The sequence below is a fragment of the Falco cherrug genome, chromosome 1 (genome assembly GCF_023634085.1).
Source record: "Falco cherrug isolate bFalChe1 chromosome 1, bFalChe1.pri, whole genome shotgun sequence".
NCBI lineage: Eukaryota > Metazoa > Chordata > Aves > Falconiformes > Falconidae > Falco > Falco cherrug.
In genome coordinates this window covers 35,968,549-35,984,359 of record NC_073697.1, presented here as the reverse complement: position 1 = coordinate 35,984,359, position 15,811 = coordinate 35,968,549, and the positions used below count along the sequence as shown (strand labels likewise).

The window sequence follows — 15,811 nt, the reverse complement described above, 5'->3', positions numbered from 1 at the left end:
GTGACGTCACGGCGGAGGCACGCGCGGGAAGCGGAAGCGGCCGCTGGGTCTGACGGCGGCAGATTCGGTTGGGAGCTGCGGCGGGCCGGCGGGCTCCTGAGCGGAGACGGTGGGGCACCCACTGGCCCGGGCGGCGGCTGGCGCGGGTGAGCGTCAGGATCTTTCTTGGGGCAGGGGCTTGTTCCCCCTTAGGGGCGGGCTGTGCGGGACGGCCCCGAGCCCAGGGCCCTCCCTCGCCTCAAGGACGGCGAGCCCTGCGGCCGAGCGGGGGAGGCCCGGTCTCCGCCTGGCATAGGTGGGGGCAAGGAAGGGCGGGCAGGGAGCTGGGCCCGGTCCTGCTTTTGCCAGTTCTCCTCAGGTCGCTGGTGCGGCTCTGGGAGTGCAGCCGGCCTTGCCCCTGGCAGGGCCGCGGATTTTTCTTCTGTTTCGGTGGCGCCCAGGGCAACCGGCCTGCGACGCGCAATTCCTTCGCGGGCTTCGCGAACTTGTGGTTCAGTTGTTCGCAAGTACCTTGTGTGCTTCTGGTGTGTCTGTTGCAGCTGGCACGACAGCGAAACGCAGTATTTGTCCTTGACGTTTTTGTATCTCTGCATAATGCGTGACTTCCTCTCCTGCTCCCTACCTCATGTAACAGAAGAGTCATATAATACCATTAGAAAAAATCAAGTCTCTTTTTGTTAGACATTTCAAAGACAGGGTTTACAGTGTTAAGATACTTTGTAAATTGCATGGGTTTGAGATTGTTTTTTTTACATTCATTAGTTCTTTGAATACCGTATGCAATTTTGAGAGTTGTTCTTTAAACTGCTTGCAGTTCTATGTTATCATCTCTTAAAACTTAATTATATATGATTTTATTTTGGATAGCCAATGTTCTGTAACTGTTCTGTCATCCCTGAATTCCTACAGGCAAAAGCTATGTGCAACTTACTACTGTTCACCTCCCTAAGATGTTAAAAGTATTTTCTACTTACTTTGTTATTTTTTTGATCTCTTGACCTATTCTGTTTGTATTGACAGTAGTTGCCAGTTTTTACATCCAGAGGTCTGGTGTAGAAAGGATTGTTGATACTTTGGGAAGCAGCCTGTATGATTAGATTAATTCCTATGAGAGAGTCTTCTGTAAGTATTTGCGTTGCAGATTAGAGCTTCAGTTTTATGTCAGACTCCTTGAGACTTGTCTTTGAGATCTGATTAAATTGGCAAAACCATAGGATGGATCCTCTGTAAGGTAATGCAGGAAGAATAGCTGCTTCAGTGTCTAATACTTGAGGTTAAATTTTCCCAGCCTTTAATGCTGAGTGTTGTGTACTTATAACTAGCATGACTAATAACCCGTAGTAATAATTAAAGAGGAAGAACCTGATAATTAAATAGGAAGAAAATACTTTAACAAGGACAGAACACAAGTGAAGATCTTCATCTTTTGAAGACTTCTGATTTAAATACCAGAGGCACAAGGAGAAAAAAACCCAGACCATTGTGAGTGCAAGCTTTAACTGTTGGTGTTTTTTTGTTGTTTTGGATTATTTTTTTTTAATTACTCTAAGTGAAGTGTGTGGTCAAGAAGTTCCTTTCAAGAAGACTCGTTGCTTTAGTGAGTAGGACCAAATAACAAAGCTCAAACTGGAGTACCCATTGGAATTGATTTCTGACAAGGCTAGGCATAATCTCTTTGGAGTATTTGGTCTTTTGGTCTGAATCTCATATGTCAGCAAGAGAAATGATAAAAAGTTCCGTATTTTGAGGGTATCTTTTCATGTATGGCAATGCCTGTTTACTGCTCAGGTTGGTAGGCTTCAAATTATTTGTTCTCTGGCAAGAAAAATTCAGTGAAGACAGTGACAGGCAATTATCTTCCAGGTTCTTTCTGTTCTAGGGCTTTATACTGGAATAATTACTTTTACTGGGGCTTTTGGGGAAGTACTGTAGAGGATTATGCCAGTCACAAGCAGTTCTCAAGGATGTGTGAGGAAGGAGAACTGTTTGTGTGAAGTGTCAACTTTATGTACTTCTGTACTTCAACTTTGTCTATGCCCCCCCCTCCTTTTTTTCATTGTGTTTTCTCAAAACCATTCAAAAACCTGAGTTTGGCAGTTTTCTAATACACTTTCTCAAGTTCTGTCAGTCTGTCCAGATTGCTAAGATGCAAGTAATTTGTTTTCCATTGTGACCTAAGAAGCTGGGCTATCATCCTGTCTGGGTTGTAGAAGAGCTTATATTGGTTGCTTATAAAAAACGGTTGCAAGATACAGTAAACAGTACTTGTATGCTCTCTTTAAATATAAATGTATTTTGAAGCAATGGAGTGAGGGACAAGGTTCTTTAAGGTAATTAGTAGTACTGATACTTGAAGGTACAGCTTCAGGTGTTTCATTTTCATGAGCCAGGTGGAGTTGCCAGTATTTTTAGAGCTTTTATGGCAATCCCCCATCCCCCACCCCCATTTGAGAACTGACTAATCAGTTCTGTTTGGTAAAATGTATTAAAAGTGTGAGTTTCCTGTACTTACCCCTTTGACAGATCTAAAACCTGATTTGAATGGTGATTTCATGCTTTACTGACTCCTTTTTGTTACCTTTTTTTCCTCTCTTTTTTTCCCCCTTCCTATAGTTTTTTTTCTTGCAGTCTTCAGTGTCCCTGTGGGATAGTCCTGCAGAGCAAAAGGCACCTTTTTGTAGTTTGCACAGTCATTAGATGAATCCCTTTATTCTGTGAAGCAAAGCCCACAGCAAATTAAAAGCAGATTCTCAACTTGTGTGTTACAATGTAGAAGTTAAACTGGGATCTTTTTGTTATAATCTCAATAAACTTGCATCTGTTTTGAAGTATCTAGGCAGTCTGTTACCCCCTTCCCCCTGAACAATTTTAGGTGTATTTAATGGATCATCTAAATAGGGAAGTATTGTCTGTGATGAGTTGCTAGTCCTGTCTTCTGATGTTTACACGTCCAAACATTGTTCTTTTGGCCAGTGAGCTTGGGGCCAGGTGAATAAAAGAATAAGAAGCATTCTAAGCTGAAGAATGCAAAAGGTTTTCACTTCTGGTGGGGTTTCTGCTCCTTTGAAACAGCAAAGTAACTTTTTTTCACTCAGTGGATTTGGCCAGTCCTAAATTCTTATTATGCTTTCAGGTATCTTTATCTTCAGAGGTCTTTGATGGTTGATCAGATTGAGGATTACTATTTGATTCTATTTAGAATGAATGAAGATGATGACTGATATCAGTTGGTATGGAGCCGTAGCTCTGTGCTGTATTGTAACACTTAAGGAATAGTAGTGTCTAGAAAAGAAGAGCAAATCCCTTTGAATTTCAGTGATAATTCTATTGCATTTTATAATTTTTGTGTACATTTTTTTTTATTTTTAAGGAGGACAGTGTGTACTATATGACATTTATTTCATAATCTGAAAGAAGAATAGCATTTGGAATAATGGCAACAGGAGACCTAAAAGGAAGTTTAAGAAAAATTGAACAAGGACTTCGCTTGTTAAATTATCCAAGAGATGTGGATTACACAGTGTAAGTGGCAGTGTGAATAGATTTGTCCTAATACATGATGACAGCAAGATGTGTAAAGATATGTATAAATATTAGTGTTGCACCTAGTGATGAGCAAGCAGACCGTATGTCTGGGGGAAGTTGAGGTTCGATACGTGTGAACTGGAAGATAAAAGGATACAGTTTTGCTGTTCTGAGCAATCCTTAGAGTAATCCTGAAGTGTACCATTATCTTGCTCTTTCTTCTGCTTTTTTTTCTTTGATTAATCTCTCATCTCTCAACTTTCTAATTTCTTTGAAAGTACTAGCAAAAGAAAATTTCATTCTGTAAAGATTAAAAAATGTTGAATGTTGAGGTGGAAATACTGGTGGGCTTTAGACCTGACTTAAAATTATATGATGGTCACAAAAACGTTGTTTTGAGCGTTTTACATGCTGAAAGATATGTCTGGGGGAAAAAATGCCTTAAAATGAAGGAGATACTTGGTTGTAACTTGCTGACTATGTTAAAACACCTTTCAAGTTAAATGTGTGAATTCAGGTAATGAAAGGCTTTTGTTATCTTCTGCTGTGTAAAATACTTTTGTTTTTCAATAGGTTAGTAAAGGGTGATGCAGCTGCATTTTTACCTATCATCAGCTATTGTTTTACATCTTTTTCAACTTACATAGCAGAGCTTTTGGTAAAGTGCAATGTGGAACTCACAGCAAAGAGTGACTTGCGTTTTATTGAAGCTATTTATAAGGTATTTATCTTTATGTTCTTTGCAGAAGAGATAGAGTTTTGAATATGGCCTCATAAAAATGAAACATCTGAGTTTTACTATGAAGCGAAAATTTTTGGCAATGAATGTGAATTGTGATTCTATTAGAATTGAAGATGAGTAGTAAGTCATTGTGTGGCAAGTCTTCATTTAGATTTTCATGAAAATAAGTTTGGGTGTTATTAGCCAAATCTCAGATTTGAGGCAGTTGCAGAAAAAGTAATATTGTTTCATGTAGTTTTGCAGAATATCGAAATACCTATTATATAATAGGTTTTATAGTAGTGGCATTAGAAGAAATCATAACCAGCAAAAAATCACATAATTATGATGAAAGCACAATTAAGAAATACAGCTATTTTAAAACACCATGCCATATTAATATATAAAGTCCAATACTTAATTTATAAGTTGGAATAAAATTATTAATGGAATGAAAATAATTTTGAGCTATCCTAAAAAATATACATAAGTACATTTTTGTAATTGTGGCTTGATGTATTAATGAATACTATCTTATTCAGGCTAGTTTTTCATCTGAGGACAGAGGCTTTTCTACAAAGAGACTTTGTGGGAGCCTTACTTAGCACTCTGACGCATTTGCCAAAATTGATAAACTTTTTATTGTGTGTTCGTTTTAAAAAGTTTTTGTTTAACTTTTTTCATATTAATGTCTACAGTCATGTATTTAATGAATCTCAAGACTGAGTTAAATTTTACAAGAGTGATGTGAATGAAATGTTTCTGGAAGAGGCATGTTTCAGGTCTAGTTAGAAGAAACAGCTGAGAATATATAAAACAAATGAGAAAAAGTTTAACTGCTGAAGTGCAGAATGAAATAAACAATTGTAGAAAATAAGAATCTGAGCATGCCATTTCTACAGCAAATTGCGCAATCGTTTTGAAAGTGAAATAAAATCTTATTTTATTGCAGCTTCTTCGAGATCAATTTCAATATAAACCAATTTTAACAAAACAACAGTTTCTTCAGTTTGGCTTTGCGGAAAGAAAGATGCAGATTGTTTGTGACATTATCAACTGTGTGGTGAAAAAACATAAGGAATTAAGTAACTCAAATAAGGTACTGATTAAATGGTAACTTTATTGTAAGGTTTCTTTTGACATACTTGATGCTGCAGGTAGAAGATGAAGACCAGTTTGTTTGAAGATGCAGCATTGCTGATGGTCAAAATTGGGGGAAAATTAGTATGAAGTTCCATTGTAAGATGCTGGAGTGCTATCAGGTATACAAAAGACATGAAGCTGCTGATGCTTTGTAGTATTAAAACAGAAAACATTAGAATGAAGATAAAGCTGGTACTTGGTATCTTTACAGTAAGTGATGCTTTTTCTTTTACACTTCTCAACACAGTGAATGTGTAACTCAATAGACTTAGCAGGTAGATGTAAAAACAAAGCAAAACTGATGTTGAAATTCTGGTAACATCTAATTTAAACATGACACGTTTCAGTGGTGTACGATTTAAATCATTATTTTCAGTAGTCAAATTTGTTTTACATTAAAGCATAATTTTTTCAGTGTATGCTGTGTATCTGTGCTTTAATAAAAGGAATTTTCAGTTCATATTTAACATAATTTTGTTTCATTTGCATTTATAATTGTAATTTCTGTGTTTGTCACTTTTGGGGGCATAGCTACATTTTTTGGGGTGTGTTTGCTTGTCATTTAACTCTGCTGCAAGTTGTCTTTTCTGTTTATGACCGACTTTGATGCAGCCTTGCATAGGCATTAATGAGTGTATGAATATGGCGTTCACTTCCAAATATTTTCTCTGTAAATTTGGGTTGTACTTATTTTTTTATTTAGACATCACTGTACTGCAGAGGTTTAAATGTGTTTGTGTGTGTGCCATGTAATCTTCCTGCTTGTTAGTGATGTCAGATAATGGAGTGTGTCATCCCATTCCCATGTTCTGTGTGTGTCCTGGAAAATATTCCGGTGTTAGAAGCATAATATTTTCTCCTTTTCACTTCAAAGGTTAAATTGCAAACGAGGAAGAAACTCAGATCTGTTAAATGTGAAGTATGGTCAAATTATGGTAATGTCCTTGCTGATCCTAGTGGCAGTGGTCTGAATTCCAAACAGGTACAATCATAGTTTTATGTTGTATTATGTCTAAAGGTTAATCTAATCTGCAGCAAGTCAGGTTCTTTCTGGAATGTGTTTTCATTTAGGTTTTTATGCTTGTTCAGACCAGAGTTGTTGTTTGTTAGTTTTTGGTTTTCTTTAATTTACTTTTTTCCCCAAAGTGTGGTTGACTGAAATAAGCGCTCAAACAGAGAGGATGTTGCTTCTTTGTTTACTGAGTAGTTGATCTCAAAAGTTTTGGTGGTAATGATCTAGTACCGTTGTTTGCCATTAGAATTCTACCAAGTTGAGGAACAGCAATGATGATGCAATTGGAAAAAGGATATGCATCTAGTTTGGAGACTGAAGTGTGTTTGGCCTAACATTGCACTGTTTTCAACATAGCTTTGTATGTATGTAACATTCCTCTTGGCTTCAGTTTTATGAGAGTAACACTTCATCCTATGCATTATGCTACTTTTTGCCTGTGGAGGAGACACCTCTCCTAATATTTTATGCTAAAAGAGTGTAAAGCAAAGTTGTACAAAACTTATAGGACTGTGACTGCCCATAAAATGTTGGTGATTTCTATTTAGAAGGAAAATACTGCCTTTAGCAGTGAAGAAAACTTCACAGAAAAGGTATTTGGAATGACTTATCTGGCACTTCTGGTTGTGGAGTGGTAGAACCAAATGGGGATATATGTGAGCATATTAAGAATTCCCTAGAAAGACAAGTGTTTCAGCTTCACTAAAGTGTCTGGGAATCTGTAAATATTAAGATGTCGCACAAATCTAGCAATTGTGGGTTCATAATCATTAGGTAATATATTTTGTTTTGTGGCAGGTAGTGATCATAGGACTTGATCCACCTGGAAGGAAAGGCAAAATTTGTCTGTTTTCTCTAAGGGAAACATTCAAAGGAAACAAAATGTGTAGCTAGTAGTGCTATTTTGCTGACAGTTGTCAAGGAAAAAGAGTTCTGATCTTCCTAGTTAAACTTCTTTTTCTAAACATTCAAGTGGTGATTTTGATGTTGGAACTGTCTATACATATGTTAATACATACAGCGAGATTCATACCTCCTAATCAACACTTTGCATCCAGTTGGTATAATTTAGTCAGATTTAAATAAATAAATAAATGCATACTAAAATGATAGGTCTTTTGTGTCAGTTACTTGGCAGATGAATTGAAATGTTCTTGTAATAATAACACTGGTAACTTATTTTTTTTTAACATACTCAAAAAGAAGCCTCAAGTAGAACGGCACTCAGGAAATGAAGTTAATTGTGACCTTAACCCACTACCCCTTCCAGCACAGGGATGTAATGAAGAAGAATCGTACCTTGATAACGATGTTGTGGAAGTCAAATGTGAACAAGTAAGAACTTTTATTTTAAGATGCTGTCTGTATGTATTAACTTTTCTTACAGGACTTTTCTAAAGGGATAAAGGTTTTGACAAGGTATCTGGATGGTCTTGAAGTATAACGAGTAGATATCTATCAAATAGATGGAAAAAGTTAAAGTCAGTTAAATTGTACTGTCCTTTCAAGAGCCAATACTGTGAATAGTTTCTTTTAAAAGCTGAGTTCCATGAATGGGCATATTGTGGCAATTCTGAAAGAAAAATAATTTTCTAATGTAGCAGCACATGGTTACTGAACTTGAGGAAGATTCTGCTTAATTTTATTGATCAAATCATGAATTATATCTGTTTTGAAATTAGAGGACGTGTGTTCCATATTTTCAGGTAATAGAAGATAATACTCAGATTGAGTTCCTGAAGAGTCAGCTTGCTGATTGCCAGGAAAAACTTCATAAGCTAGATTGGATGGAAGGTAAACTACATGTTTTAGAAGAGAAACTGAAAGGAAAGGTGATCATAGATGAGAAGGACTGGAATAACTTGTTGAGTCGAGTTTTGCTTCTTGAAACAGAATTGTTGTTGCAATCCAAAAAGGTATGTTAACTTCCGTTTTTCTTCTATAACAAAAATTGCTCAACACAATGTTGTCAGCCTGTTTCTGCTCTTCCTGCCTCCTGATGTGTGCTTCTTCATTATTTTCAAAGACGTCATATGAAGGGGCTGTTTATGGAGTTGGTATTTTTTTCTTAACTGTTGTGTTGCTTTCTCATGCTCTATGAAGCAAAGCCGTCCATTGGAAATTGTTTTCTTGCAGGAACAGAAGGTATAGCTAAACCTGTTTTCATTAGTAATGACTGTGTGTGTTTTTATTTCTCAGTGAATTTGTAGAAGGAAGCTTTTGAAGAGTCATAATCATGCTGTCTTTGAAAGCTTAATATTTTTGTAGCTAAGAGTTTCATCATGCTAGTGACACATTTAAGGGTTTTCTTATTCTGGTCTACATTATTCTGGCCTGCATTATTCTGTTTTTCTTTTAATGGCCTGCAAATGGTTGCTGTTGATACAGCTGAATATCTATTTGTTAATTCTCCAAACTCTAATCAGGTACAGATACTCCCTTTGGAAGATTGTCTTCAGTCTGTATAACTCATGTTGACAAAAGTAGATGGCTTGCTCGATGGAATATACGAGGTTAATGGAGAAGTTAATTCTTGATTTAGTTTGTGGCTCTTTGAAATGTCTAGCCTGATTGATGGTCTTTCTCCTTTTTGCACCCCCACTCCCTACTTTTTATTTCTTGTCCATGGTGTTCACTGCATTTTTAAATGTGTGAAAGTGCTATAGTTGTGATGTGGCTATGTTTGGCATATTTGTCAGAGTAAATCAAGTATTTTGTTGTGTTAAGACTTATTTTTTGTGCTGTTGAAAGGTCCCTGTATGCACATTATATAATTTCATATAGGTACGCATGTAAGTACATGAGTACTTGAGATGCAGTGAACCATAGCATCAATTTTGTGATCACATGCTTAATTGCAAAGTGTATTTGCATATGTATCTCCTGTATCCTTCAGACACTGTCAGATGCTTTCCAGAAGCTAAAAACCCATGTGGAAAATAGTTGATCAGTGTTGCATTTTTATTTGTAGTTGCAAAAATGTTAAATTTACTTGTAAGCAGGAGTTCTGTGTGCATTGCTGGCCCTGCAAATTTGAAAATGTTGCTAATACTTATATAAAGACATGTTTTTGTTTTTTGTTTTTCCTGTGTGCCTTGAAAGTGTGCTAGTTACGCGAAGTCTTGAAGAAGTGTTTGGATTGATCACTAGGTTGTTTCTAAAGGCTGTAGCTCAAACTGTAAGGACCTACATTCTCAGTTGCTTTTTTTCTTTTTTTCAAACACACTTTGAGGTCAGTAATGGCTCAAGTGATTTACCCTTTGAAATCAATTTCTTATGGATATTGTAATTTAACTATCAGTAGACATATGTCCAAATAACACCACCAATGATAATGTTTTCTTCTGCTAGTATTCAGCTGAACAGCCACAGACAGTTTTGGTCCTGTTTCAAGTGTATTCTCTTTAAAAGGTGTTGCATTTATGCTGGTAGCAGCATGGGAAAGCTTATGTTTCAGCCTAGGCTTGTTCTTTTATTTCTGTAAATCTGTTTTATTATCACTTCAGTAACATGTTTATTGCATAAGCTTTGGAATAGTATTTGGGTAATATTTGGAAAATACTTAACATTAATATTACTAAAGAATTTCCAGTAAGATAATTATATTTCTGTACTGCATGTTACTGAAATAAGTAATCTGCAGAAACATATTTGAATGTAATTTGTGTGTGGCATTGTTGCTTGTCTCTTTCTCAAAGCAAATAAGCTCTCTTTTATCCTTAAAATAATCTTGAAAACCCTAATTTTTTTCCAATAGGCATTTGAAAATTGCCGAGAAATAACCCTTTGGGCCAGAGAATTGCTGTTTTTTTGTTTCATGAAATTCGATCCAAGTTGTGCTTCACAGATATAGAAGCAATTCAGAATTACTCTTGGAATTTTTCAGGGAACTTTTGACATCTAGCCAGCGTAGCAGGAACATGCTTTGAGATGTGTCTTGCACTGCTGCCAAAGTAGCAGTAGTTGTGCATTTAGCTCTGCGAAAGTCTGAAAGCTACCAAATCCATTTTAATGAAAGGAACCGAGCAGAAGTAGTCAGTGCAGGTATCTGTTTCTGTATTAATTTTTTTAGAGGTATTAATTACTACAGTTTTTTCCAGCTTCTTCCCACATAATATGTGTTTCTCCCTCATTCACTTGTTTGGGCATAATATTCCCCGTTAACTGATACAGTTACTCCAGTATATAAAGTGCTATAATTTACCAAAGGCTGAGATTCAAATCATAATGATGACTAGTTGGCGAAAAATGTCTAGGTGTTAAGTGTTGGATTTCTTTTATTTTGAAATTAGGAGATTGTACTAGAAAACATTATTGTTAGTACAATGTTAATTCTGATTCCTGGTTTATGAACAACCTTCTATAAGCTAGATGGAGTTAAACGGAGAACTTTTCTTAAAAGAGCCCCGTCTCATTTAGAAGCCTCAGAAACTAGCTTAAAATAGACTCTTGAATTCTATGCATTTAAGTGGAATGAATTTCAGTTCATTTATAGGCTGATTTTTTTAGGACTGAGGAGCTGCATTTCTGAGTATCAACCAGAAGTAGAAGGTACAATTATTTTGCTAAGGTAACGGCAGTCAATGTCAAGATGTAAGTGTTAGCCCAGCCAAGAACAGTCTGATTGTTCATTCTACTCATACTGACGTTATATGTACTGTCCTTGGACCTGGTTTTGGCCTGTTCATGAACAGCAATATTGATGCTTGTTGAAAAAGCGCCCGTGAATTAGACTAGGTTTTTAATGCAGTGTATGTGTGTACATGTTGGATGTTTTAGTCCTATAAAGACACTTGTGCGGTGCCAACATATCTGGATGGTGTAGCAAATACACGCATAGCTAGTACTTAAATATACTTTTGTTCAGTCAAAAGATGACTTAGGGTATATGGCTAAAATGCAGTAAACTTATATTTCAGAGAGACTTACCTACAGAGGTCAGCAACATCGGCCAAGAATGTACTGCTGGTAGGATTCCAGTTTCTGCTGGTGAGTATTATTGGTTTTCTTTAATTGACATCATATATTAAAAATTCTTGCAGATGTTGACTAAAATAGTGTTTTTTAAGTAGACAATTGCAATTTTGTGACTTAGGAATTTAAATGCATGCTGCAAATTAGAAGTTAACCTGCTAGTCACTTCATGTTTGTAATTTATTCTTCGGAAGCTTTATTTACTGAAATAGTTTTTAAAGCATTAGTGAAAATATAGTGTAGTAATTAATGTTTACAAATAACTACTAAAAATCTCAAAGATGCGAATTTAAAGTACTTTAGCTAAAGCTGTGAAAAAGCAATGTTATCTGTGCTTTAAAGTAGCTATAATGCTTTAAAAATAAGCTGCTTATTTGTAAGCACAAAAAATTATATTGCTGCAATGGGTTTGTTATAATTCAAATAGTGTCATATTTATGATTTTTTTTTGCTTTTATAATGGGGCTCAGGACGAATCAGGTCTTTCTCATTCATAATCCATGTTATTTTTCAAATCACTGCTGAATATTCTCTATAGTTTCATCCCTTTTGAAGCAGTTAGCAGGCATCCAACTAGCATGTTTACTAAACTTTCTTATTTTGAAGAGCAAGACAAAATCTTTTTTTTTCTATTTCCAACTTCATTTTGATAATGTACAAGAAGTAAATAGGACAGCCTTAAGTGGGAAAGAAATTAAAAATATTCCCCAGGCCATAAGTAATTCTGTCTTTCTCAGTCGGTGGTAGCTCTTTAGCCCTTGCGTTGCATCATTCTCTTTAGTAATTTGGCCTGTTTTCCCTATGGCAGCTGTTATTCCTACCACCAGTAGTAAGGAGGGTATTCAGTTTCCCATTCTCACTTACTAGGTTCGTCCAGTGCTGGGCTCTTGCATTGACATTAAAAGGGAATCTCAGTAATGCAGTTTCTGTGGAAATTAGGAAGGTAGTTTCTCGGTTATGTTGAAGTTTGGTTTAATTATGAAGTCTCAGAAATGGGACCTTTTTACAGACCTTAGACAGCTTGCTGCATGTTTACTTCCTTTCATATATTTAGTGGTATGTTACTGACACTTGAGGACTTTATAGTTAGCAAGGAGGCTGGTGGTATTTAATAGAATTTTCATATTTTCAGACTTCTAGAATTCTGAATTTGTTACTCCTATTTTTCTAAAATATGATTCAGGAAATTTTAGGCCGGTCTTAACTTTTCTGTCTGAGACGTACAGTACTTGGAATGCTTTGGTGCTTATTTTGGTTGTAGTGCTCTTCAGGAGTGACAGCTATACAGAAGAAACATTTTTTAATTGTATTTTATTAAAAATAATTTAATATTATTTTAATTAGAGTAGTGTAGCTAAACATGTTCCACAGGTATGATCTGTATATGATGGCCTTACTAAAAATAAGCGTAAGGGAACACTTTTTTTCCTAAATACTGATTTCTCTTCCTGACAATAGTATTCTAAAATTGCAGAGTATCAAAACCTTCGCAATGTAAAAGAAAAGTTTTTCCGCTGAATGGATGCTAAACCTATACCAACAGGAAGAAAGCTAGGGAAACAGCAAGAGGCTGGTACAAATTTTAAGCTAAGCAAGGAGGTGATTTTGTTTATATTTCTACTGCTTATAAGATGGGTTACTTAGCACAAATTAAAGACATGTTTGAACTGCAATAAATATAATATAAACTATTCAAAATTACTATTAAATGTTTGACCCAGTAATTAGGCTTAAGTCTTAAGTGTTGGTTTTACTGTAATCAGGATAAAGGTAGAATTCCTAGTAATCTTTTTTTGAGTTTGTCTGTGTGTTATACACAGTATACTGCACTTACCTTGTTTTAAGAAAATGAGAAACTTATTTTGGATCCTCACCAGTGGCTTTTTTTTTCCCCCCTTTCTAAACAATACATTCTCTTCCATTATTACATACTGTAAATCAAGCTATTTGATAGCTGACCTTGCAATAAGAGAGTGAAAAGACAAAGGTGACATGAAAATGAGTATTTCTCCATAGATACAGAGAGGAAGGAGGACATGCCAGAGAGCCTTCATCAGTTGCCTGGATACAGTTCACTGTTATCCCCAAGCCCATCTCCCAAAGCCATGACCATTAATTCTCAATGTCTGACAATTTCAAAGGTAAGTAAAATGCTTAGCTGATTTCGTTTGTGAGGTCAAGAGAACAAGTAAGCATTAGTTTTAATTGTATATGCTAGTGAAAAACAAGGAAACTGTGCAAAACTACATCTAGGTCTGTCTCATAAAAATCCTTTTGATATGTAAACAGTGCTTAAAGTCACATTTTCTCTATGGATTTTTGGGCTGAAAGTCCATTTGAAGAATGTTAGCTTTGAAGAATTCACTAACTTTGTTGCTTTTAAATTGCAGGAGACAACAAGACAAAGAATGGAAAGGATAAGTAAAATGTAAGTAATAGGAAAGGGCAGCAGGAATTCATTTCCCAGGAGGGAGTTGTACTGGACTGAGGCATTATAGAGAACATACATATGTGTTCCAAACCTCAAAGGTCTCTACATCAGGTGTGGCATTTCCTTATGACTCCACTGGATAATAAATCCACTTACAGTTCTGTATTTGTGGGATGAGTCACTGTTTTGGTTTCTAAAAAGCAATAGAAAGCATTCTTAATTATTAACTAGATATTAAAGAGTGTTTAGAATCTGGTTGGTAAGGAATAGGAGTATTATTTACTTTCTGATAGGAATTCCCTGGAACTTCCAACTTTTCATCCTGAAAAATAACTACAATATCTTAACTCTCTTTTTTAGTATTTAAGGAAAAGTAAAACCAATTTCAGCCTAAGCATTGTGATAACTGTATTAAGGTATATTTGATGCTAGTTCTGAGATCCGTTACAAAAATTTTTTTTTTGTTTGAAATCTTTTTATTATACTTGAAGAGAAAACATTGCTGTGTAATGTTTCTTTAGCAAGAGATTTCTATAAGTGCCTGAACTGAAAAAAGCTGTAGCCTTTTTTGTGATGAAATTTTATTGTATGGGTTAGTTCTTTATGTATATTTAAGGTTTGTTGATATGTGGTAGGCATTTAAAATACAAAACCAATTGCAGAGGAAAAGGGGAGATGAGAGGAAACTTCAGGTTTCTTGCTGCTTGGTAGTATTTTGGATTCATTTGAGAGTTAAAGGCAGGTCAGTTATTTCCTACCACATTTTAGTAAGTGTGTGTGTAAACAAAATTTATTTTCAGAATTGAAGAAACCTCAGAATTGTTGAAAACATCAAGCAACACCACTTGAGAAGACCTGAAAGCACAGGTCTTCAGACCTGGTCTCTGTAGACTTGTGGATATCAGAACTAATATGTATGTTTGTACAGCATTAAATTTTTAAGATGTCAAATTTGTAATAAATTTTGAACAAATATTTTTCTAATGCATCTGTGTGTTGATTTTCCTCCCCTGGCCCCAATTTTTGGTTTCAAAAATTGTTCAAATAGCTTCCTCCCTGCACATCCCCCCCCGCCCCCCCTCCACCTTTGTAAAGTGAAGTCATTACAGCAGTGTATTTTTGTGTTGACATTTGTTAGCAGTGTGCTAAGCAATACGTTTTTTAGAGTGCAGGCTTGAGGACCGTGGTTTACATCCTGTTGGAAACGTTCCAGCTGGGACTTGCATATTACACCCAAGAGGCATTCTTACATACCATCCTACCATCTGTACTGTTGAATAAGTCTTAATGAAAACTTAAATACACAATTTCAAATATGTATCTTTTTTTGCTGTTTTTTTTTTTTAAAAAAAAAAAACAAACAAAAAACAAATCTAAGGTTTCTTGCTGAGCTGGAGTGCACCAGTGCATTATGGCTTCCATTAACACTGGCAAAGTGAGGGTCAGTTTGATCCTAAACACTAAAATGTGCAAGTAAGTCCACAGACTTTGACTGCAAGAGATGTGTTGAGTGTTTTAGTGCTCTTACCCAATGCATTTTAAGACCAGCAGCACAGATGGAGACCATCCAGTATACAAAGAGATGCAACATTTTAATGATTTTAAGCTGTATTAAAATTTCTCTTTAGAGACGTAGGTAGATGTAAGACTCCCGTAAACATTACATAATGAAATCAAAGATGTGTGAAGTTTGATAAGATTTATTTATTACTCTTAAGTAAATTGTTACCCTATTGTATCAAGGTGTCTTTGTGCTATAATATTCCACTTATAAAGTTTTTTTGAGTTTGATTTTGCAAAACCAGTGGATTTTTTTTGGCAGGGTTTGTAAATGAAGGTAAAAGCAGCTGTTTGACATTATGCTGTAAAAAGTGATTTATATGTTTTAACTAATTATGATTTTTCTATAACCATATGGAATATAAATTGACTATTTTACATACAAACAGAAGAACATAGTGATCCATTATGTTATATAAACTAGCTGAGGTTTTTTTTACTTTTG

At 35.7% G+C, this 15,811-nt stretch overlaps 1 protein-coding gene across 3 annotated transcripts; it reads left to right on the top strand.

Moving 5' to 3' along the window:
- The first annotated feature begins 49 nt into the window (after positions 1-49).
- CEP44 (centrosomal protein 44) lies at positions 50-14,781 on the top strand. 3 transcript variants are annotated; one of them, XM_055713378.1, is made up of 11 exons: positions 50-146; positions 3,371-3,522; positions 4,099-4,246; positions 5,199-5,345; positions 6,264-6,371; positions 7,605-7,736; positions 8,108-8,317; positions 11,321-11,390; positions 13,392-13,516; positions 13,766-13,803; positions 14,607-14,781. In XM_055713378.1, the coding sequence occupies exons 2-11, from the start codon at positions 3,434-3,436 to the stop codon at positions 14,653-14,655; spliced, it is 1,116 nt and encodes a 371-aa protein (XP_055569353.1). In that variant the 5' UTR covers positions 50-146; positions 3,371-3,433; the 3' UTR covers positions 14,656-14,781. The 3 variants fall into 3 exon arrangements, with proteins under 3 accessions (XP_055569353.1, XP_027655691.1, XP_005435449.2); XM_027799890.2 differs by lacking the exon at positions 50-146 and having other exon boundaries at positions 1,131-3,522; positions 4,104-4,246; XM_005435392.4 differs by lacking the exon at positions 50-146 and having other exon boundaries at positions 1,134-3,522.
- Positions 14,782-15,811: the final 1,030 nt, after the last annotated feature.

Bases quoted from the DNA above. Each gene is read 5' to 3' on its own strand.
- CEP44 (XM_055713378.1), top strand. From the start codon at position 3,434: ATGGCAACAGGAGACCTAAAAGGAAGTTTAAGAAAAATTGAACAAGGA. The intron at 4,247-5,198 runs GTATTTATCTTT...ATTTTATTGCAG, and splicing joins TTATTGAAGCTATTTATAAG to CTTCTTCGAGATCAATTTCA. The intron at 6,372-7,604 runs GTACAATCATAG...ATACTCAAAAAG, and splicing joins GTGGTCTGAATTCCAAACAG to AAGCCTCAAGTAGAACGGCA.